Source organism: Peromyscus eremicus, chromosome 2 (genome assembly GCF_949786415.1).
Source record: "Peromyscus eremicus chromosome 2, PerEre_H2_v1, whole genome shotgun sequence".
NCBI lineage: Eukaryota > Metazoa > Chordata > Mammalia > Rodentia > Cricetidae > Peromyscus > Peromyscus eremicus.
In genome coordinates, this window is record NC_081417.1 from 87,010,727 (window position 1) to 87,036,125 (window position 25,399).

A 25,399-nucleotide genomic window follows, 5' to 3' on the forward strand; every position below is an offset into this window, starting at 1 on the left:
AAGTTCTAAGTTATGAAGTAAGATTGTCTAAGTGGAATTATCTGGTGCTATTCAGCTTGTTTTGAAATGACACTCTTCCTTAGCAACACTTTAAGAACCAGCTAAGCAACTAGAAGCCTGGAAATATGTGAAGGAATGTAAATTAACATTGCCCTCTATGAACTGATGTTATAAACTGACCATGTGTCTTTGCACAATATAAACAAGTCTATGTGCATCGCAGTGATTCCTTCCTGAGATCTACTCTGAGAAGAATCAAAAGAATCATCATCATAGAATTACAACAGTAATTGATAACAAGCAACCTAATGTATAGGAATCCAAAACTGCATGTATCATGTATCAAAACACAGGGATACATCTAAGCTAGTGTTCAGTGAAAACACAGCCCAATGTATAAATAACTTAAAAATACAAGTCTATGCATAGAAGAAAATCTATGTAGTTGGTGACATGGTTTGAGTCATGCTCAGATTACACATTTTTAATACTTTCTAGTCTCCTAAAAATTTGGTTTTGTGAAGTCTATGTAATATTTCCAATAGGAAGAAAATAAACTTCCTTTTCTTTCTTTTTTCTTTTTTTATTTTTCTTTTGGAGACTGGGTCTCATGATGTAACTCTAACTGGCCCGGAACAAGCTATGTAGACCACACTGACCTCAAACGTAAAAAGATCCACCTGCCTCTGCCTCCTAAGTGCTGTACCACAAGTGGATTAAAGGCATGTACCATCACACAGGCCAAAAGTAAACTTTTTAATAAGTTTGTCTTTCTAATTAGATGAAGCTCAAGATTAAATATCCAAAAAACAATGATACTTGTGTTGTCAAAGTCACAACTCAGACTGAAGTTAAGGCTCCAGATTCAGGAAATCTATCTCTGCCTGTCACTGATCACCTCTTAGCTGTTCAGTTGGTCAACCAACTTGTTCAGGAAGTGGACTACAGCCACAGTTAACCTAGAGTCTTAGGAGCTGTGCCTGTTCCAGGGTCTCCAGAGCCCAGGCATCTGGCCCTATGTTCTAACTGAAGTTCAGGACACAGGAATGTGAAATGAAAATGAACACCATCTGTTCCAACGTAACTTTCTAGAATCTTCTGGTTTTGTTTCCTTTGAAGCTAAACATAAAGAAGCAGAAGCCTGGGATATGAGACCCAACTGTTATTAATGTTGATGGTGGTGCTCAAACAAACTCAAGAAGCAAAGGCCAGCAATGACTGCAAATGCTCCTCGTCAACAAGGAGTTAAACTGTGCCCGTAAGTAAATTGAAGCTCAATGCTGCTAAATGACTAGTCTATCATCAGACTGCCCATAATTAAATCTGGAATTCAAATTATTCCCAGCCTGTGTTCTTCTCTGGCACAGCACCACATGCCCTCACCAGTAAAGACTCTAATTAACACCAATAAACTGGCAAGAATAAAAACAAGAAGACTAAATTTGAAGGGGAAGCTAGAGATGGGCATCAGTTAGTGGATTGTTAAACATAGCTATTGTTCACAGTTACCAAGTGGTGGAAGTTCTGCAGGATTATTGCATGAATAATGATGGCAAAGCCTCCTTAAATATCCAACCTCAAAGAACTCAAATGCACACGACTCATTTCATAAAAACACTTTCCATGTTAAATTTTCCTTAAACGGCACCTTGAAAAACTTCCCTAGGGGCCTCTTTACCTTTTCCTGAATGATGCCCAAGTGGCAAATATTTGGCCCAATTACACATGGCCAGAAACTAAAGGCCAAATGTAAAATTAGGCAAATTATTCTTGCTCACTATAAAAGAATTCAACGCCCTGGACCAATTTTAGCTATGTGGCTCGGGGGATGTTACCTTGGAAGACTGAATAAAGAGATGCTGAAATATACATGTGAGTTGACAATTATTTCAATATGAAAATTACAAAGTCTGAGTAGATCTATACCATGCTGCCATGGCAAGAATGTTAAAGAAAGGATTCTAGAACAAGAAATATATAATGGCCCAGTACACATCTGTAGTCCCATATACTCAAGGGGTCAGGGCAGGAGGATCACCTGAGCCTAGCAGTTTGGGACCAGCCTTGGTGTGGCAGTTTGAACGAAGATGACTCCCATAGGCTCATAGGTAGTGGCACTATTAGGAGGTATGGCCTTGTTGGAGTAGATGTGGCCTTGCTGGAGGATGTGTGTCACTGGGGGCTGGCTTTAAGGTCTCAGATGCTCAAGCTAGGCCCAGTATGGCTTTTTCCTCCTGCTGCCTGCCAATCCAGATGTACAACTCTCAACTCCTTCTCCAGCACCATGTCTGCCTACATGCCACCATGCTTTCTGTCATGACAAAAATAGATTAAACCTCTGAACCTATAAGCCAGCCCCAATTAAATGTTTTCCTTTATAATAGGTGCCATGGTCATGGTGTCTCTTCACAGCATACTTACCCTAACTAAAACACTGAGTAACATATGGGAACCACAATCTCCTTTTAAAAAAATAATAAAGAGGCTTGGGAGATGTTTCAGTTAGTAAAGTGCTTACTCTACAGGCACGAGGACCAGAGTTCAATCCCTGTACCCACACAAAAGCCAGAAACAGCTTTGCACATCTGTAAGCCCAGCACCAGGAAGGTAGAGACAGAGGATTGCTGGGGTTTACTGGCCAGTCTAGCCAAATAGATAAGCTCCAAGTTCAACAAGAGACCCTGCTTTAGAAAATAAGATGGAGAGAGACAGAGGATGTTGACCTCTGGCTTCCATGTATAACAACATACATATGTGTGCACACACATGGCTTTGTTTAACTTTTTAAAGTTTTGTGTGTGTGTGTGTGTGTGTGTGTGTGTGTGTGGGTGTGGGTGTGGGTGTGGGTGTGGGTATGTGTGTTTGTGTATGTATGCATGTGTGTGAAGATATTAACAGTGAACATATTTAGAGGTAAGTTTGCTAATAATTGTTGTGGAATAATCTTTTTGTACATTGTGAAGATGTGCCACTCTGATTGGTTTAAAAAAAAAAAAAAGCTGAATGGCCAATAGCTAGGCAGGATTTCTAGGCAAAGAAGATGCTGGGAAGAAGGAGGTGGTGATGTCAGGAATGCAGAGCAAGCAGGATGAGCACTATGGAGATGAGGTAATAAAGCCACAAGGTGGAAAGTAAATTAATGAAAAAGGGTTAAGTTATAAGGTCTAGTGAGAAACAAGCCTAAGCTATTGGCTGAGCTTTCATAATTTATAATAAGTCTCTGTGTCAATATTGGGGAGCCAATGGTCCAATGAGAAAAAGTCTGACCACAGGTCATTTCTATTCCTTTATTTCTTCTACTTTAAGTATACTTTCAGTAAGTGTTTTCACTTTCACACCTGGAGGAGAATGCCACTTCCTATCCAGAAATAACTTTAAATGGGCAAGAAGAAGAGCACCAGCCAGCCCACACAGTAACACAGTTACTGTGATGCACACAGTTACACCTGTGATCTGAAGTTGAATCTGTGCATCTGTACCTTGGCAGCCACTCTAAAAATTTAAATATCACAAGAATTTAAATATCACCTGCTGCTGCTTCATTGTCAAGTTCGATGTCAAATCAACCCATGACCTTTGTCTTTTTTCAGATATATTTTATTTTTAATTATGTATATTGTATATGTCTGGGAGAGGTCACATAGGTGAAATTATCCACAGAGGCCAGAAAAGGGTTTCAAATCTCCTTGGAGCTGTCCTACCTAGGTGCTAAGAACAGAACTCATGTCCTCCGGAAGAGCTGCAGGTATTCTTAACCACTGAGCTATCTCTCCAACCTCCACAATGTCTTTTAAACTCAGACTGCAATTAGTCGAAATCACACCACAGCCCAATATGTCCTTTTACATGGAAGAAACACACTTAAAAGTTTGTGCAACGTTGAAACTACATATACCTCAAATGAAGCACTCATATAAACAGTGCATACTCACAATCAGAGCAGGACAAAAGACACGCTTTGGAAACAGACTGCCACTCTAGTCCTGCCTCCACAAACTCTCAAAAGGTCAAAAGCATATCTCCTATTTGGATGAAGCGGCAAGAGATGTTTTGAGACCTGCCAACCTGATGCACAAAAACAATACCTGATCTCTGTGGACTGCATACAAGGACCCAGCCCATGCTGCTACTTTAAGACCTCACTCCACATATATTACATTTTGACCAGGATAAAGGGTCATTAAATTACTAAATGCATGTAGTATGTTTGAATAACAGTCAAGTTTACAAGGCTGCTTTCTTTCCTTCAAGCCCCAACATAACAAGGAAAAGTAAACTATACTAGGGCTCATAAGGATGCCTGGACTCTGGCTATCAACTGCTAGTGTTTTTTTTTTTTTGTTTTTTTTTTTTGTTTTTTTTAAGCAACAGAAAATATTGATGGTTTTCCAAAGAATTTGGCCTTTAAAGCTTGTTATTTTCTAAGCAAGGGGGAAATAGTGTAAAATTGTAAGCTCAGCTCAATTTCATCATCTACTGTCAAAACAGTAGAAGAAGCAAGTCTGAGATCCCAAAAGCAGAGATCTGTCTGTGCTGCTAGCATCTATGATTTAAACGAAATTACTGCAATTATTCTTATTGTGAGCCAAAGCTCTGCAACAGATAAGGCAGAAGGTATGAATCTTGGAAGTCAGATAGTCCTAAATCAGACTGAACTTCTAACCTACCACCAGAAGCAGTCCCCGGTGCAGGGGTGAGAGGAGAGCTTAAGCAAGTATGGACTTAACCACATGATGAAACGTCACTGATTCCATATCAGTAATAGAAATTACAGAAATTGTATCGGCAAGCTAGAAGCATGGGAGGAAAATGCTGAAATAATTAAAAGGACAAAACTAAAATTTGGGAAAGAGAGGGACCGTCATGAAGATGGGTGGGAGGCATTTTTGAAGTATAACATTGTAGGTACAAAAGAGATCAAAGGCATCAAAGTCTGGACCACAAATTCAAAAAGCAGCAGGAAGGAAGAGGCAGCTAGGGAGGAGAAGCAAAGGACTCCAACGGTGGAATGCCAGGAGCCCTGAGGTCAAATCCTGGCGCTGTCACTGGCCATGTGGTGACCCTGAGTGGGTCACATTTCTAAGCCTAAAGTTCCTTATCAATCAAACAAGGATATAAACAGTGTCTACTTCAAATGTTACACAGATAAAGGGGATAATCTACAGACAACATGTAGCAGGACTGGGTATAAAGCATGTGTTCAACAAATGGCTGCTATTAGTTCTAACTGCTGAATTTAAATCCTGACTCTACCACTTGTTAGCTGTGTGACACCCTCAATGAGCCTTAAAAACCTCATGAATACAAGGGTCTGATCATTATTTTCCTCAAGAACTTTGAAAGTTAAATGAGATATGTTGTCTAAAAGTAAACTGAGCACTCCCAATTACGAGAGTGCTATCATCAACATCATCACCACCACCACCACCACCTCCCCACAAGAGCAGCCAGAGAAGCTCTCAAAACTGGTGGAGGACCAACTTTTAATTAGACTCAACTAATTCTATCACTAAAGGCCACCAATGGTTCCCCTTATTAAAATCTCCCAGCTTTCTTTTAGTTGCAAAGTTCAGGCCTCTCTTGGAAGGAGGACCTAAGATAGCCACTTACACTAATGAAAACTCTTACCTGCAATTTTGTAGCCTGTGTTTTCAAGGGAGCCTCTCTGGCTTTGGTGAAGGCAGCAGTGAGCTCTTTGATTTCAGAGTTGAGTTCTTCAACCTAGGAAAACAACAAATAGCAGCCACATACACAGCTGGGCTTTCCTTCCTACACAGCCCACATGCTTTCGCCTGACCTGTAGTGCTTAATAGGCAGACAAGCTCTGAGTGGTTAACTGGGCAGCTTACCCTCACTGAGACTCAATCCCCTCACCTGTTGCCATGGTCTACATAAAGTCAGAGTATGTCCCCCAAGAGTTAAAGTATCAGAAGCCTGATCCTCCATGGCAATGTTAGGAGGTGGACCTTCAAGAAGTGAATCCTAGTGAGAGGTCCTTGGGTATTTGGAACATGCTCCTGGAAGGTTCTAGAGGAGCCCAGTCTCTCAGGCTTCAGCTGACAACATGGTCTGCTCCTCTTGCCTGCCTTCCTGTTATCAGCCACTAGCCCTTCATCAGAGGCTAAACACATCAGACAGTATGATCTTGAACTATAAGCATCAGAAAAAATGAGTGCAATGAACCTCTTTATAAAGTTATCCTGCCTCTGATATTTCATTATAGTAACGAAAAACAGACTAATACATGATGAACACCACTCATCCAACTATGGTGTTGTTAGTGCTAAATGAGATAATATAATGTACACTGGTGCTAAAATAATGAGCATTACTACTATTACTATTGCCCACTCATGACTCATCCAATTACTGTGTTGTTTCTCCCAAAATGTCTCAACTTCTCTAACCTAGAACTTCTCTATACCTTGGAACTGTTCTAGAGTCACAACACATTGAAGGTCTCCTACTCCATCTGGGCCCCTGTACATCAGATGGATGAATCAGAGCTCCCATGGTCAAAGGCCAAATTGCAACTGCAGCTGACACTGCACTCCCTCAGCTTCTCAGCGCCAGTTTTCTACTTCTGCAACCATTCCTGCTGTCCCCTCTGGGTATGCCTGCCCCATCCCTGAATTCATAATATCCCCAGAGTCTCATCTTTGGCTTCCTTCCTTCCCAGTCTAGGCTTTCCTGGGATATATTGGTCAACTCTCAGAATTTTAACTCATGACTAGATACAAGTGATTCCTAAGTCAGTTGGACCAAGCTATCCCTCTCGCCCATGCTTCTGATTTGTACTGCTTTCTGTCTCCTAACCAGGAAGGCCTGTACATTTCTCAAGGCCAATGCTTCTGTCTCAATGTCATACTCCATTTTCTAAGTTTTGAACCATGTCAGTGACACCACACATCCCCAGTCACATAAGCCAGACACCTAGAGTCATCTTTACTGTTCCTTCTCTGAATTCTTATATAAAACAATCAGATTTTCCAAATTTATTTCAATTTTTTAATTATTTCTCATCTTATTTCTTGAATATAGTCCTCTTCCTCCATTTTGCTTGCTGTGACCTGTATTCTAATAAAGCCTGTCTTGGCTCTTGCCTGAGCTACTCACATTTGACTCCATTCTCTATCCCCTGAAACCACTCTCCAAACACAACCAGATGCTTCTCTATGGTAAAAATGTGATCACTGCTTCTGCTACTAAGCCAGGTAACCCCCCAAACAGTTGATATGATCAGCCCCCACCCCCAAGCAGTTGACATGATCGGCCCCCACCACCCCTGGGCTCTTGCAACATGTCCAACATCTACAGTCTCATTTAAAGTGTGTACTTTGTTCCCTCGGAATCAAAGATCATTTTTTGTATCACACAGCAGTCTTTGGCCATTGTTTTCTCTCTCTCTAAAATGGCCTCCCATCTGCATCTCTTCCCCAGCCTACACCTTCTTACCATTTAGGACTCAGCTCAGCATCTTCACTTCTAAGAACCATCCACTCCCGATATCCACCCTAATCAGGACCAGGCATTCTTCCCTCTGCCTCCCCAACACCTGCACTTCCCTCAGTTCCAACACCCATCACTCTGACTTGCCAATCACATAGGAGTAGAGCTGGGTCTTTTCGGTGAATGAGGGCCTTGCTTAGTTAATCACTGAGATACAACAGACTTCAGGACCAAGTGACAAGAAAAGCACTATCAGCTACCATCTTGGATCCCGGAGGCAACAAGCCAAGTGAGCTTTTTGCTTCCCAGCCACAGCCTTGCCTCCCAAATCCCTACATCTCAAATTTCAGCTGTCTTTCAAGAGTCAGTCTGTACTCTCCTTTAGGCAGTCATTAGCCACATGCCTAGGTAGGTCTTAACTGGGATGCTAGAAGTACAGCTGAATTTTAAACCCTTGGTTGTTTTTCATTAATTTCAGTGGCTGCCCCTTAAGCATCTTCTGTCCTAATCAGCAACTGCAACTCCACAGCTACTAGCAGCAGTTTGGCCGCACTGGCCATAGCCAGGCAGGAGTTCTGTTCCCTCAGGCACTGGCCATAGCCAGGCAGGAGTTCTGTTCCCTCAGGCACTGGCTCTATCACAGCTGCTAAAGAAAACTTTACCTAGATCTCTATCCCTTCATAGAACTCACGATTCAAAGGTTGAGGTGAAATTCTACTCACTCAGAGAGGCTGAATAGCAAGTAGCTAACCTTCTCTCCTAGCTCGAGTCTCCTGAAAAACATGGCGTCCTTCTGCTTAGCCCCCACTTAAGAACCCTAACTACACATGGTTCCTCCCTATCACTTTCTGTCAGCTAGTTACTGACTCAGCCTCCTGTCTTCAGGTTAACTTTATTTAATCACACAAATGTATCGTGTCCTTGCATCACTAAACAAATATTCCACAGCATAAACAAATGTAACATATCTTAAATTAATATTCCACAACACTTGGTGCTGAGGGAAGAAATGCTAAATAGCTCACCATTGCTTGTCTCACTGATTACATGTTGAAATTATTATGTTCATATACTACTAAAATTTACTTACGTCTCTGCACCTATTTCAATGTGGCTTACTAGAAACTTTTTAAAAATGTATGTTTTCTTCATAGTTAGTTACCGACAGCACTGACTGCAGTTTGCCACAACTCCAACTAACTAGAGGAGCCGCTTTCCATCCTATCCAATACTTACAAACTTTCTGTCTAAAGCTAAAACTTCAGGAGAGGACAGGCAAGCCACAGAAACTAATAAAGAAAAATCCCACTTAACTCTTCAGACATACCTCTTTTTCCTTTGATTTTAATGCCATGGTTAGGCCCTGAATGGCTTTATCCCTCTTTAAGCTATTTTTCTTCTCTGTAGCAATTTCTCTTTCCTTCTCTCTCAGGTCCTCCTGAAGTGCCTAAATTAGATTAGAAAAAGATTCACGAAGTTGATGTGTTCCAACCAAAATGCACTGTAAATATATCTTTAAGAGCACACTCAAACGCAGTTATTCTATCTTATTCCTGTCAACCTGTGATTAATGTTTCCTAGTGAGCCGAACGCCGTGGCATCAGCTCCCAGTTACTGTGTTACTGCTCACGGCAACAGGGCCGGGTGAAGGGAAGGGGATCTGATCGCTTGAGAAGCTGACAGCTATTCCTATGGGAAGGACTCCGGTGCCTGCTAAAATCTGAATACAGTCACATCAGAGTCTTCGAAACTGCACCAGGTTATTTGGAGGAAATAACAGATCATTAATTTCATTCCTTAATGCTAGAAAAGCTAGCAGAGAGTTTGGTTTGATGGGGACTGAGCCTTACATTTATAGTCTGAGTTCACATCTTAAGATAATCACTGCTGCCTCCCTCCTGGGCTGTTGTGAGGATCAGAGGAGATAATAGATGTGAAAGTACTTTCTAAGCTGGCAGGCACTGTACAAATTCCAGCTGTTGTGACTAAGGGCCCTTGGAGCCCAGGTGTTAGAATCACACAGACAGATTCCTCCCTCCCAGCTATGTAATCATGAGCAAGTGACTTCACCCTCTGAGCCTCAGCTACCATATCTACAAAATGGGATGTCCTCAGCAGAGTGATGGCAAGGACCGAGGAACTCCCTCTACTGTGCTTTATGCATAACTGACACTCAGCAGCATTTGATAAACAGCAGCTACTATCACAAAGAATTATCTGTTGCGCTCAGGATAAAAGAAGCGAGTAAGTCTTCAATACAGTCTTAAAATGAATCAACATACCTGGATCTTCTCTTCCAAGTGATTTCTCTCCTTCTGCCATTCCCTTTGTGCAGCCTAGGGAAAGGCATTCACGAGTGAGAAAGAGGAGGACCATTGAAGGCTTCCCAACAGCCATTCCCATGAGCACCTCATTTACTCACTCCCCTCCACTGCAGCAGACCTCCTAACACAAGTGTGCCCTCCTGCAGGGGCTGATGTGGTCTGAGCAAGGAAAAGTGTGAAGACAGCTGCCCACAGTTTGATTATCAGTCCCACAGAGCAAACAGGTGCTTTGGAAGAAAAGGTAAAGGGCCCACTAGAGAACAGAGCCTGAGAAGTGAAGTGGCAACCCCATTCCAAATGAAAACTAACTGATGAGGCGGAGGAATCTGCTACTGTCACAAGGACAAAAACCCCTCTTCATAAAGAAATCACCAGCTTTCTTGAGCTTCCGGAACATACCCTGTGTGAATGAACAGACCATGCAGCAGACATCCTCCACCCAAGGAGAACGAAGGTCAGCATAGCTTGCCATGGTCACAAGAGTGAAGAGGAGTCCAGAAGATTTGGACCTAATTACTGCCAAACCACTTCTTGGCATCTAGAGAAATATGACTATTCTGAGGCTAGTCCTAAACTCAGCCAGGGGATCACAATCTCTACTTGGCCAAAGGGCTGGAAGGCCTGAACAGGGTAGTATGTTGAGCATCTTGTGTGCTGCCAGGCCCAGAACCAGTTAGTCCCTTTCCCCCACAGCCGCTGATGTTTCACACCAAATATGGCCTGCAAGCCTGCCTCTAACAACAAAGGAAAAATGGACATGAACAGTGCACCACAATTTTACACTAAGAAAGCCCTAAGGACGAAAAAGAAGCCCCAAGGTGACAGCAAATTAACACATGGTAAGATCCAGATGCAGAAGCATGAGATACATGAACAAAGGCAGGCCCTAACAAAGGCGGTTCCTGCAGATTCCTCAGCTGACAGGGAACTCAACTCTCGGATGTGGAAGTTACTGTGCAAACCATGCAGACTGAAGACTGCAGACTGAAGAGCGCCTCACTTCCCAGGGAACAGTCTGATATGCTCCCCCTCCTGCTGTGCTCTGTCGCCTCACCTCACCGTCTCTCTCCTTTTCTTCCCTCCGAGTGGCAGAAAGTCCTCGGAGTTCTCCAGATGACACATTCTCGTCAGGAGATGCCATCTGAGATTTCTCCTCTTTAAGGCACTGAATTAAAGCTTCTTTGCTCTTCAAAGACAGCTTCAACTCCTCAATCAGTCTAAAAGAGAACAAAATTTAAATATTAATTCTGAGCTGCTCTCTTAGCTCAGTGGAGCAGGAGGAGGTAGGAAGCGGGGCCAGACATCTTCAAAGTAGATGTGTCCAATGAATACACACAAACAGAATCACATTCTGCGGGTCAGAGAGCAAAGGCCAGAATTTATTGTCTCTAGCCTGACCCAGGAATTTAGCTCTAAGCTGCACCTGGTCTGGTCAAGCCATGCACCTGCTCAGAGACCTTCAGTAGCCCCCACCAACAACAGCAGATTGCTAAGTTTTGAGTAAGAAATCCCCTCTCCAAAAGAAATCTGTCCCTGAAGCCTAAGCAAACAATCAGTCGAGAGCTGTTTGGGTGAGTGAGGATTTAAAAAGCAAGGATATTGCTCCACAGCTTGCAGACAATGCTTAAAAACACACCATGTCTCAAGCTAACAGCCAAACTTCAGGGTAGGGCATCCAGGTATCCGGCTCTTAAGGTGTAACAACCCAGTTTCATCTTGATCCCAATCAGTCCTCAGCAGCTCACAGAGAGCTCACTCCAAAGCTATTCTATGCCCCTCTATGCCTTTGCATATGCTATCAATACCTTCTGCCCAAGCCCCTCCTATCCTGTCTGATAAACATCAGAGTTCCTGAAATTACACCTTTCATCTCCAAGTCTGAGAGAAGCTTTGCCACCTACAACCATAATGCCTTCCGAAGATGTGAACATTTCCCTCTTTGGAACCAAATTCAATGTCCTTCATCAACTGCTCTGTGACATCTGTGACCAAGCTAAGTCATTCTACTTCTCTGAGCCTGTGTTGGACAACTTAAAACAGAAGTGCACTTCTGACATACAGCTGAAATCAACAAATGACAGTTGGCATGCTGATTAAATTATGCATGTATGTGTGTGACGTGTGTGTGCATGTGTTTTGTATATGGGTGCTTGTCTACGAAGGTTTGGAGAGGTCAGAGCTCAATTTCCAAATGTTTTCCTCAATTGTGTTTCCACCTTATTTTGGCTTTGCTGGACTGGCTGGCCAGCAAGCTCCAGGGATCCATTTGTCTTTCTGCCTTGCAATGCTGGGATGCATATCATCACACCCAGCTTTTACATGAGTGCTGGAAATCAGAACTCAGGTCCTCATCCTCAAATGGATTTTATCAAAAGCATTTTATCCACTAAGCCATGTCTCCAAACAAGCCCTATACATAATACTACCTTTTAAATATTCAACAATTATTTTGTCGGAGGACTCTCCAAAGAGCCCTTTGGTAGCTAAGCCTAGAAAGCAACCCAATTTTGTAGAAGTAGAGGCCTGGAGGTCTGGCAGAGCTGCCCTTGTGAAGCACCTGGCTTCCCTGTCAAAGCCGACGAGGGAGACACGGGCAGCAGAAACACCTAGCAGTGCACTGGCATCAGAGCGCCAGTGAGATCTGCTTGATGTCCCAGAAACCTGGAGGAAGGCACAATACTGCCCTCTAGGGGTTCAGTCTGATATAATCAGTAAGTAAACGGAGAGCTAAAACTCATCAAATGTAGGTTTAAAATGAAAGGTGGGGGCTGGAACCAGGACAACTAAAGGCCACTGAAGGCTCAGCCCATCACATGGAGCAGCAGTGTTGAGCCAATAAGACACCCGCACATATTACATCTTTGGGCTCAAGAAAAATGAGAACTCACTCTTGTGTGAAATTCAATGTTTTAAATGCCAGCAACTAACTCAAACTTTTAAAATTACTATTTAGTTCGAAGAAAACCTATCTATTGGCTATAGTCAACCTATAGGGCTCCCCAACATGACTACCTTCAGATGCAGAACAGCTCAAAACCCAGACTGAATAAGCTAAAGTAGGGAAAATGACCCTTTGAAAAAGATGGTAGGAGCCCAGGAAGACACTGGGAGTAACCATGCTAACAGGGGACCACCCCAAGATTCAACAGATTGCCATGCCCAACAGCAGGTTCCTCTGTGTGGCTGATCCATATCCATGTCGCCTGGATATAGCTGATGATCCCTGCTGCTATGCTGGGCTAACCTTCTGACTTTGACTTAAATAATGGGCTCAGTGAGATTTAGTCCCTAGAGATTTATCAAATGGTCATATCCTGAGGGAAAAATCAAGGCGACAGCTGGTTGCTGGTCTCTGGGAGTTTAACTGGGACACCTTCATCTCTGAGGCTGACACATTTGTAGACCTGACAAACCAGGTTTCTATACCTGTCTAGCCAACCCTGTGCAAATGCCAGGAAGATGCAGCCTTCAGCAAGACCCCAACATGACCATTCATATTCATGTCCTCTCCCCAAACAAATAAGGACCCAAGCTTAAGCAGCACACCCTCATGGCCTACATGTGCAGGCTTTGTACACAGTGTGCAGACTCTGTGACTTTGCACATGCCAACACTCTTCATGGACAACTTCTAGGACTCCCTGTAGGTGATTCCCATGCCCAAGCACAGAGCCCTAAATTCATCTCTATCAAGATGTTTATTGGGACCTATCTGTTGTTGGTGTTTTTTTCTCTTTTGGGGGGCCTACCACGCAGCTCCCAAATAAATCACACATGCAGGCTTATTCTTACTTATAAATGCACAGACTTAGCTTTGCTTGTTTCTGACCAGCTTTTCTTAACTTTAAATTATCCCATCTACCTTGTGCCTCTGGGCTTTTCCCATTCTCTTACTTCTATAAATCTTACTCTTACTCCATGGCTTGCTGTGTAGCTGGGTAGCTGGTCCCTGAAGTCTTCCTCCTTATCTGGCTACTGCTTCTTCTCCTCTTCCCCTGGATTTTTCCTTCCATTTACTCTCTCTGCCTGCCAGCCCCGCCTATCCTTTCTCTTGCCTTGCTAGCAGCCATTCGCCTCTTTATTAGACCATCAGGCGTTTTAGACAGGCCAAGTATCACAGCTTCATAGAGTTAAACAAATGCAACATAAACAAAAGTAACACAACTTAAAATAATATTCTACAACACCTCTCTGTCCATTCTACATAAGCAGAACAACCTCTATCACTGTAGTTCCAAAGGCATGCTCAGCATTGCTTTGGGCATGAATCGTCATCTCCTCCAATTCCAGGCTGAATCTAGAAATCCATACTTCCCCTCACCCACACCTCCCCTCACCCACACCTCCCCTCACCCACACCTCCACTCACCCACACCTCCACTCACCCACACCTCCACTCACCCATACTTCCACTCATCCATACCTCCACTCATAAATGCTCACAGATCACACAACTCCTGTCCTAACTAGAAGCATCCTTCCATTCCTACCTCGAAAAACCTCCTCACTGCTCATCTTCCTCCAAACTGAATAAACTTACCACCATCCATCAGCCACTTATTCTCGAAACTGAAAGAGGGGTATCAGTACAATGTTTTCCCTTCACTACCAAAGCCCCTCAAGCCCACTGTGTCCACTTCACCTCCTATTACCACCTGTTTACCTCCATCCCATTCCAGACTTTCAGTCTTGGCTGCCATCATCTATCTGGATATCTGCATCAGCAAGGCAAACAAAAAAACTGCAATAAATTTAAATCTAATCATGTAGTTTCCCCACACTCCCCCACCCCTTAACTCTTCAATGGATTCTCCCATGCCCTTCAGATGAAGTACAGATTCTTCCACAAGGCCCAGTGACCTGGGAAGCATATCCACAATGTAGATGCTACCTCCCTGTTAATCAATTAGTAGTCACGACTGTCAGAACTGTTTCATGTTGCTTACAATGAAGTAACCCTTACACAGTCACCTAACAGTGAATCATGCCTGTGTCATTTATTCTATTTCATGTCACCACATATCTTACATCTTACATCATCACAAGGTGAGCCCAGTACATATTTTTATAAAAGAGACCACATTCTCATATTTTTACTATAGACTATTACCACAACTGTCTGCTTTTTTTAGTCTCTCACTCTGTCTAATTTATCAATTAAACTTTAACATAGATACGTAAGGACTGGGGAGTGGAGATGCATAGCGAGTGAAGGGCTGGATATAGTCAGGTTTCACACATCCATGAGAGTCTCGGTTAAGGAGACATCTACTTAACATGAGAAAGCTTCTCTTGGACCTTTTACATTGAATTTGTAAACATTAATGGTAAACCAATGTTTGTCCCATCCAGTTCTAATCCTTCTATTCCTTCCTTCTATCCCTTCCACCTAGCCAACTTGATGATGGAAGTCTCGCTTGCTACTTTAATCACTGGTGTGTGGAACAGAAGATACACAAGAAATACCTGTTGAATAAAGGGCATAATCATCCAACAAAGCCAATTAAGTAAGTGCTAAATATGTCAGGACCCTCACAAGACTCTGTCCCATAATTTCTTACAAACCCTTTCTGAGCCTTCTCCTTTCATCCTAGTCACTGGTACCAAGAATTCTCCTTTTTCCCCCCCTATGGCCACTCAGCCATTCTACCTTAGTCTAATCCATTCCTTGGGCTCCTTACACCCAATTTAGCTTCTAGAATCTATAATTCTCCAAGAAAGACAAGCCTATATGCTTTCTAAGAACTTTACTATCAATCAACAGGGAAAGAGAACATGGAATGATCTCATGTAGAATGGCTTATGTAGAATTTCTCAATGTGTAGCTCTTGACTATTCATGGATGGTACCTTAGGGGAAGAAGTCAGCAAAAGGAACCCCTCCTCTTCCTGGCAACATGGTCAAGAAAAACATTGAATCGCAAATGGATAGATGGGGCTGATAACTCATTCCCTCTACCAAGGTCCAGACACAACACTTCTATTTCACAGATCAAAACTAGGAAAGGGGGACCAGCTTCTGACCTCGATGCATGTACACACAGACACACACAGTTACACATATCAAAATTAAAATTTAAAAATCCACCTCTAATCAATGAGCCAAAAGAAAAAAACAGAACCTAAAAAAAGATTACAGTATACACAATAAATACAGTCCTCTGAATTCCTGAAGTGAGAAAGCACTGAAATATGGAGACCGTGACCACAGGCTCCCTCAGCACTGATTCAGACCTCTCTTAGAGAGAATCACAGAAGGTATGCTCAGCTGATTTCCCAACCCAAAACTGAAAACAAAGTGGCAAACCTAAATATCAAAAGGTGGCACTGAGTCAGAAGTAAAGGCAAATAGCACTTGGCCACAAGAACCTAAACAGCCAGGCACGGTAACATGCTCCTGTAAACTCTGCACTTGGTGAGAGGGTGGTAGGGAACATCAAGAGTTCAAGGCCAGCCTCTGCCACACAGTGAGTCTTTGCCAGCCTAGGCTATTAACTAACTAACTAATGTGGTGAGGCACACCATTCCACAGGGCAGAGTGGCTAAGAAAAGAAACCACAGGCAGAATCCTCTGAAGGAGACCATTCACTCTGGAACCATCTCACCCAATTCCAAATAGGTGGGGTTCTTCAGGCACCTATGCTAGCAGTGTGTCTCTACTACATTAGCTCCACCTCCCACTTAGAGACCAACAAATAAGATATGAGAATCAAAATGTCAGAAAAAAACTTCAACTTTGTCTTACCATGTTTTTGTCAAAAGCTTCGCTACAAGACACAGTGGTCATTAAAGCTGGCCTAACAGCCCTAATGTCCATCTATTTCTCAGAGCCAACAGTATACATTTTATTCACTGTGCATTAAAGAACTCTGCATTTGATCTACAATGTTCTTCTTTGCCCTATAGCACTGCTTGATTTGGGCCTCCAGCCAGCATTAAAAAACATGACGGAAAATAGATAACATAAAATTTACTAGTAGTTATTGTGGGGATATCACCACTTACTGTTCCCTGTGGAAAGAACCACAAGAGAAATTTCCCTCTGACAGTGCCAAGCAAAACTGGGCTTCTCCTGAATCCAAGGCCTGTTTTACCTCATGGGAAATGTGAATCTCAGGGCCACAGGATTGCTTTTTCCTTTGGCTACCAGGAAGCTACAGCCAGAGCTGAACACCAGACTTAGGATCTAAGTGTCTTCACAACATGAACTGTGGAGTGCCCGTCTCCCACCCACTCCTCTCCTTCCTTTTCCCTGCCCTGCTCTGATCCCGTTTGCTATCTTGCTCTGCTGGATCCACCACAGTAAGTCATTCCACTCCAGGGAAGAACACTGGGAGGGAAGGGCAGGATAGGGAAGATCCGCTCCCCGCCAGATGATGAGATGGTCATTTCCCAGGGAACAGAGCCAGACCTGTCTTTCTCTTCCAGAGCCAGAGCCATCTCCAGGTCCCCCTCCTGCATCTTCTTCATCGCTGAGAGCTTGCTTTCCAAGCTGAGGCGAAGAGCCTTCTCTGTTTCCGTCCCTGCAAAGGCCTTCTCCAGTTCTGCTTGGGCGGCTTTCACATCCTACAGTTAAATTAAATGCATTTGATGCAATTTTTCAATACAATTGGGAACATTTTGAAAGGAAATTGGATTAAAATATAAATATTTATGACTTTTTCTCCGGCACATTTCCCTTCCCTGAATGTACTATACATGGACAGAATCAGTAATAAATACATTTGCCAGCCATTTTTTCCCTCTTGTATCGGAAGAGTAATGGGCACTTCCAATGGAAAAAAGTCAACTCTACAAGAACTGTACTTTTGGTTTTGAAAAATCAGATCAATATTTACAGCTTCAATGAGAACAAGGAGAAATGTGCTTTTCAATACTAAACATGTGTAAATCCCAGAGTCCCCTAATCTCCATGCAAATTCATCCCACAGCCCATCACCCCCTACTATTTCTTTTTAAGATAATGACTACACAATTCTAAAATGCATTTCTATATCTCCAAGGTGATTTAGGTGGTAAAAAACTATGCTTTTCCTGAGTGCTCAAAGAAGCCACCATGGAAATCATCTTCTAAATCTTTCAAGCAATGTCTGTGTTGAGAGAAAGGCTCTGGTGCTCACACAAGTGACCTGGAGTAGGCCTGACTCTCCATCCACACAGACCACTGCCTCAGATTGCATCGCAGACAGAAAAGTCAAATAGAACTAGGTTCAAAATGCAGCTCTCCTACTTACTTGCTGTGTGACTTTGGGGAGTTGTTTAATCTCTGAGCCCCAGGTTCTTATTTTAGAAAACAGGATACCCACCATTCCAAAGAGCTGCTGTGAGGCTGCCAATACCTGTTATCCCAGAAGCTAAAAACTGGCTTCTCTTCCCCTGCCCTTTCCCTTCAATGTCTCCACTAACAGTGTCTGTCTTGGAGGTTTGTGTGTCACTTCGTATTTCTTCAACAGCAAACAATAATGCTTGTTATTTACTGAGTGCCTACTAAATGCCAGGCTCTGAGCAAGCAATTTTATATCATATTTGATCTTGACCTCACCCAAAAGTGCTGTGGACTGAAACAGTAGATTGTTGCAGCCTAAAATACAGCCAGATCTGTTACGATTCTGCCACTCCAGCTGTATGACTGCACATGTGCAGTTCAGTAGCTAAGAAAGGGGTCTTACATCTTTACATCATTAGTGATTGTGCAAATGCACACAGCCCGGTCATGCTATCTGTGCATGCATGGTGTAGCTCTGTAAGCCCACCTGCGCATGTGCAGGGGAACCCTTAAAAGATGGATACAGACTCCTCCCCTCTCTCTTCTGCTCTCTCCTCCTCCTCCTCCTCCTCCTCCTCCTCCTCCTCCTCCTCCTCCTCCTCCTCCTCACGTGTCCCTTCCACAGGCCTGGCCATGCTCTCTTCTGTCCCCCTCCCTCTTAATAAAGCTCTGACACTGGGTGTTGTCGTGCCTCGTGACCTTTCTGCACGGTAACCAGCGCCGCTTATTTAAAACCAACAAGATCACCTGACATTTACCACCTGTGTGACCTTGAGCAAATGACCTGGCCACTCTGTGCCTGCTGTTTCAGTATGTTTAAAAAGAGAGAAAGAGAAAGAAAGAGAGAAATGGAAGTAGTTAGCTCATGGGTTTCTTAGTATACATACGAGGCTTAGCAGAGAGCCTCTCCCTGTGGTGAGTTCTCATAGCTTCATGTATGCTCAGTTAGTGCTACACGCTGGTGCTTCTGTGCTCAATTCACACAGGCAAATGCTTCTTTACCCAATGGGATAAATGCAGCAAACAACAGAGCAGAAGCACCAGCAAGTACTCATGGGACAAACAAGGTGTTGCATCAAGGTGACAATTTTCTCAAGTGTCTTCAGTAAGGGTGTGGTTGTGGTGGTTTGAATAAGAATGTCGCCGGGCGGTGGTGGCGCACGCCTTTAATCCCAGCACTCGGGAGGCAGAGCCAGGCGGATCTCTGTGAGTTCGAGGCCAGCCTGGACTACCAAGTGAGTTCTAGGAAAGGCGCAAAGCTACACAGAGAAACCCTGTCTCGAAAAACCAAAAAAAAAAAAAAAAAAAAGAATGTCCTTCCCCAAACACCCCCAACACCATAGGCTCACAGATTTGAAGGCTTGGTAACCAGGGAGTGGCACTATTAGATGTGGCTTTGTTGGACTTGGTATGATGTCTTTGGAGGAAGTGTGTTACTGGGAGTGAGCTTTGAGGTTTCAGATGTTCAAGCCAGGAAGGCCCAGTGTGTCTCTCTCTCTCTCCTCCTGCTGTCTTCCATTCCAGATGTAGAAGTCTCAGCTACCTATCCAGCATCATGTCTGCCTTCATTCCGTCATGCTTCCTGACATGACAGTAATAGACTAAACCTCTGAACTGTAAGCCAGCCCTAATTAAATGCTTTCCTTTATAAGAGATGTGGTCATGGTGTCTTTTACAGTAATAGAAATGCTTAGACAGTGGTGTATGCTTGTAATTATAGTATTTGGGAAGCTGAAACAGGAGTATTGCAAGTTTGAGGCCAGCCTCACTATCTAGCAGATCCTGTCTCAAAAAAACAAAAAGCAAAAAAAACCACTATAATAATAATTTATTAATATATATGGATTATTCCAATCCAAACTCTGAAAGGCTCAAAATATAAAACTTTCTGATTATCAATGTGTCAAAAGTAGAAAATTTCACACCTGACCTCAAGTGATGGGTTGTAGTCAAAACACAGGCACATTAAAATATTGCATAAAATTCCCTTCTAACTACATATATAATGAAGATGTGAAATATAAGAGAGTTCCATGTCTAGTCTTGGAGCCCATCCCCAAGACATTTCATTAGTTATGTACAAATGTTTAATAATAATAATAAGCTCAAATCTAAACCACTTCTGGTCCCAGGCATTGCAGAAAAGGGTTACTCTAACTGTGGTACTTAATATGAGCTTAAAATTGAGGAACACTTTGTACCGTCCTTCCAGAGGTGGTTGATCAGCAAGGAAGCATCTGAGTTCCAACTATAGTCACTGCCTGACAGAATAAACAGCACAAGAAGCTGTGTGGGGTTCTACTAGAGAAATGCACCCACTCATTTTGGGCAAGATACTGAACAGAGGCTAGAGACAGAACAAGAGCTGGGTGGAGAGGCAATAAATAGCCAAGCATCAGGCAATCTGAGTCTGGGCTTGCTTAGGGCTAGATGGTCATTCCTTCAGTGGGCCTCAGCAACCACCTAGTCTGGTCAGTAGCTCTCTGTACCTCAGTGAAGGAAGACAACAGGGTAGGGGCTATAAATTACCTGTGTAAGGTGCCTACAATAAGGCTGGGACCCAGAAGGCACTCAATAATGATGAGGGTGGCTGCATTTCTGCTGAAACGTGACGTACAGGGAGAAAGGAACACCTCCCCAGGACTGACCTGTAAGTAAAGAGCCCTTGGCATCTCCAGACTTACTTCTTCTAGAAGATGTATCCTTCTCATCAGGAGGTCTTCCATCTGCTGCACCTTCTTTCTCGCATCTTCTTTCACACGCCGGACTTCAGAACCACTCCCTTCAGCTAGGCTCTCCACCGCTTTGCTGCAGAGAGGGAAAGGGCAGGCTGCACTCAGGTGCCTGTCTGATGGCACCTTCTCCAGCCCCAAAAGACAAGGGGTACCTGCCAGTCATTTCTCCCATTTTCCTGAGCTAAGTTTCCTTTAAAAAAAATTAATATTTTAATTCAGAAACGGTGGATGGGGGAGTATCCCACAGGATACTTATTAATATTTTAACACACAGCCTTTTGGGATCTGTCTACCTAAACAGAACCATTTAGTGTATACTAGTGAACTAACTTGATCATTTACTATACTGAGAACACCCTTTAGAAAAGTCAGTAAATATAAATCTGTATCATCATCTTAAACAGTACATCACTATATAGAATACACTTTATTAAGTCAACTCTCTACATTTTAAAGACCTAAACTGTTTCTGATATAACACATTTGAGTGATGACACCAAGATCTGGGAAGAGGTGCCTAGTACAAAGCAACCACTCACTAAAAATCGTGGTTTAATAGTTTCTGGGGACACAGCCCTGGGAAAGGAATCTCTGAGCCCAAGGGTAATCATACTTTAACATTCGTGATAGCAACTGCCAATCTTCCCACCAGTACTCTTACACCAGAGGTATAGGAAAGGTGGCCTAGAAGCCAGTGGATAAAGAAGCATCATGCAACTAACAGATCTATGAGGTTAAGGCTTGCATGCTCCACCTTGCACCAGCCTGAGGGCAAGCATTTTTAGTACAGCAAGATGGATCCAGCACAGGCTAGGACTTAGGGCATGAAGAATGAAGAGGGAGGGACATGGGTGCAAGTATCCTGTACCTGGAACTGTGATATTAAATGCTCAGGGCACTCGGCTGTGACACCTTAGAATATTCTCTCTGGGGGACAATCAGGCAGGCATGACACTAAAGCCAGACACAGGGCATGACCAGTGAGTGATGCAGAAAGAAAGGAGTGGTGGTGGCTGTGAGACCTGAGTCCTCACTGCGCTGTAAATGACTGCACTCTCCAGAAGGAAACCTGAGGAAACGGCTCCACCTAAAGCTGGCTTCTCAGAAAAACCGCAGCAGAAAACCAAACAAGACTCCTGGCCACTCAGTCCCTCGCTTGACTTCAGAAGGACATAAAACTCCCTAACCCAAAGCCCTGTAACCAGATGCACACACACTGGGCCATATGAACCATTCATCCACAGCAGTGCCACCCAGAGGGCTGTGCTGGCTGTCCAAGTCTCCCTCAGCAATCACCTGCTATTAAATAAAGGCCTTATTTATATCTACTTTTCCTTTCAGCAAGGCTTCAGAAAGCCATCATAATATCACCTTAATGGAATTCAGTGTGAATAACTGAAAGGAGGAAGACGGCTCGGGCTGGACAGATCCGCTTCTAAATTCTCGCGCTATCCCATCCCCAGTGTGGCTCTGGGTAAATTACCTAGCCTCAGTAAATTAGTTGTTACACCTCAGTCTTCTCATGTGAAAAATGAGATGATTACCTCTTGGAACTAATGGGCTACCACACGGGGTCCTCCATGGGCCTGCCTCAGCACTCTGTATGTTGGCTGTCCCCAACCCCCACACATCCTGCTGTGAAGCCTCTCCTGTGAGGCCAGGGCAGCACAAGCCCTGCTGTGCTGCTGAGAGGCCTCCTGCCACGCCTCTGCTGGATTCTGAGCTCAGAATAGATCATCCCCTGGCCAGAACAGAGGCCAACATGCTCACTTCCTGATAGCTGTCCTAAGTGTTCTCAGCCCCCATTCACTCAGCTCATTTCTGGGATCAGTGCTGCCTCCAATTCACAGTGACTCACAGTCATTTCTATCACTCTTCAAGGGGCATTACAGATGACAAAATGAATTCTAGACTGGCCTCCTCTCTTTCCCAAGCTGTAGATGGAGATTTTTATCTCTCTCTGTGTGTGAATGTGTCGTATATGCACACGTGTGTATGGAGGACAAAGGGGTGACACTGTCTTCTATTGCTCTCCACCTTAGTATTATTTTTTATACAGGATCTATCACTGAACCTGAAGCTCCTTAAACATCAAGTTCCATCTCCCCTGCCACCCCATCCCCAGCATTAGGGGTACAAACGCCTTACCCAGACTTGATACTGGGTGCTGGGAATCTAAACTCAGGTCCTGTGCTTGCACAACAAACACTCAACCCACTCAGGATCTCTCCAGCTCCTATCTGGATGTTCCTGGTCCTGAATTTCTTCCACCTGGGTGCTCATAGATGTTTTAGCCCTGGGGCTTTATGCAGTTCCCTGTATGGCCCCTTCCCTCTGCTGCACTCTGGTCTCCCCCTCATCAGCCCAGATCTAATCTTGCCATTTCACAGCCTGAATCGCATACACTGTCAAGAGGCTGTACAATTTTTAACAACTACTAGCATTATTCAGTTTGTTTGTGTTTTAGTTATACCAATAAAATATATTCACAATAATAAATGTTCCAACTTTTCATTTATCATCTTTGTATTTTACAGTTACTGAGGCAATAAAATTTATACTCGGCAGTATGGTGCAATTTTCCTCTGCTAATGGAATTATTATTTTTTGTTTGTGTTTTAAAGCTACAGAGATAAAATTTACTCCCAACAATATGACTGCTTTTGTTTTTAATGTCCCCTTATTGTAAATGATACACAGAACAATGGAAAACCAGCATACAAATCTGTTCACTTCACATCAAGGCAGGGTAGGCTCAGGAGCTGCACCAGAAACAACTTGCTAACAATCTCCTCTGGGTCTCAGCTTTCTCTCCACTCAAATGGGAACACTGGCAGTCTCATACAATTAATTATCAAGCACTGCACATACAGGTTTGGGACAAAGGAGGATCAGGACCAGTATTCGTTCTCTCCCTCTACCATTTTTTTTTTCTTTTGTAGAATCTGGGCTACAAGTGTAGATCAAGAAGACTATCAGACCTAAGAGGTATACACCAGCTTTCCACTCAATGTGAAAGAACCTTCCATAAACACTCTCATTACTATTTTTAACCTTCAACATTTCCTCTAGATTATTTCCATTCAAATTAGAGTTGTCCTTTTCCTGTGGCAGAGCCCATGTCCTAGCCCTTCCCCAACCAAAACTCAACTCAGAAAAAAGAGGGCTGACAGCATTACATTAACATCTCCATCAACATCTACCACAGACAAACCGCTAGGTTCTGGGTAGTTAGGAGCAAAAGGGAAAGGCCCATCAGCAGATGTGAGGTAGACACTGAAAGGCCACTTAGATATACTGTGCACACACTATGTCAGCACATGAAAGTTTTTAAAAAAGAGAGAGAGAGAACGGACCCCTAACCCAAGTTCTGACCTTCTGTCTAAGACCACAGCCCTTCTCTTTACTAAGCCTGATTCACTCCTATATAAGATGAGGGTACTCCTTGAGATTTGCCTGAATAATATGTGTGGGTCTGAAAGTATTTTAGACAGGGAAAAGAGCTACCCATGTGGGATAGACACCATATGATGGAGAAGTCTATGGAAGAGTCCAGTGCAGGCTAAAAGAAGCTACAAGAACCCATGTCTGAGTCTTTTAGAACAAAGAGTATGGGAAGGCACTGGGCTGGGAAGGCAAAGAAGAGAAGGTGTCTGTTCAGGAGAAGCTAGAGAAGCAGGAGTAAGAACAGCTATGGAACCTCTGGGATGTGCTGGGGAAAGAGGTGGCAGAGAGGGAGCTGAAATGGTTAAGTCAATGTCAGCATCCATCAATAGAGCTCATGACCTTAACTCCAGAGAGCTCTCCTTGTGTGGTGGTTTGAGTAAGAAATGTCCCTCACAGGCTCTTGTATTTAAACTCTTGGTCCCTCATTGATAGCATTGTTTGGGAAAGTTATAGAACTTGGCTGGAGGAAGAATGCCACAGGAGATTGGCTTTGAGGTTCTGCAGACTGGCAATAATTCCCGTTTCCTCTTTCTGTTCCCTGTTTGTGGATCAATAAATGTTATCAGCCAGCTTCCTGCTCCTGCCACACCTTCTCTGTCATGGTGGATGCTCTCCCTCAGGAACTATAAGCTAAAATAGACCTTTTCTCTCCCCAAATCATTTTTGCCAAGTTATTTTGGGACATCAACAGAGCTGTGACTAATACACCAACATCTCCCTTCTTACCCATCACCAAGGCCTGCGTGTGAACTGTGCTTCCCAAGGGTATTCCCATTAGCCTACCATCCATGTCAGCACTCAGTTCTCACATCACCCACCCATCCCGTTTCCTAACTGATCTCTCAGCATCCTCACAATACCTCTTCCACCCAAATTTAAGAGTGGCCTTTCAAAGAAGCAAACAACTTATCTACCCTTAGAACAAAGACAAAAATCTAGTGTGCTACTCTCCTCCTCCTTCCTCAGACTTGCCACAGCCTCTTTGACACATCTCCATCCACTCATCTGCCTAATTCTCCTGGAAACTCATACTTCAAGTAATTGTCACCTCCATAGGCAGACCTTCCCTCTCTTTCATTATGTCGATGTATCTACTGCCACAGCTATAGACTCTCACAGTTCCTTTTTTCTCTTTACGGTTCTTCTCCTAACCTGGAGTCATACATTTGCTAATATAAAT

General features: G+C 43.5%; 1 protein-coding gene across 1 annotated transcript in view; it reads right to left on the minus strand.

Moving 5' to 3' along the window:
* Cdk5rap2 (CDK5 regulatory subunit associated protein 2) overlaps positions 1-25,399 on the minus strand; it is a 188,342-nt gene that overhangs the window by 124,088 nt on the left and 38,855 nt on the right. Inside the window, exons 6-11 of the mRNA XM_059255817.1 lie at positions 20,722-20,845; positions 17,183-17,337; positions 10,828-10,990; positions 9,732-9,785; positions 8,777-8,896; positions 5,629-5,721 (exon numbers count right to left, since the gene is read on the minus strand). Coding sequence (XP_059111800.1) covers positions 5,629-5,721; positions 8,777-8,896; positions 9,732-9,785; positions 10,828-10,990; positions 17,183-17,337; positions 20,722-20,845 — 709 coding nt within the window. The remainder of the gene's footprint in view (positions 1-5,628; positions 5,722-8,776; positions 8,897-9,731; positions 9,786-10,827; positions 10,991-17,182; positions 17,338-20,721; positions 20,846-25,399) is intronic.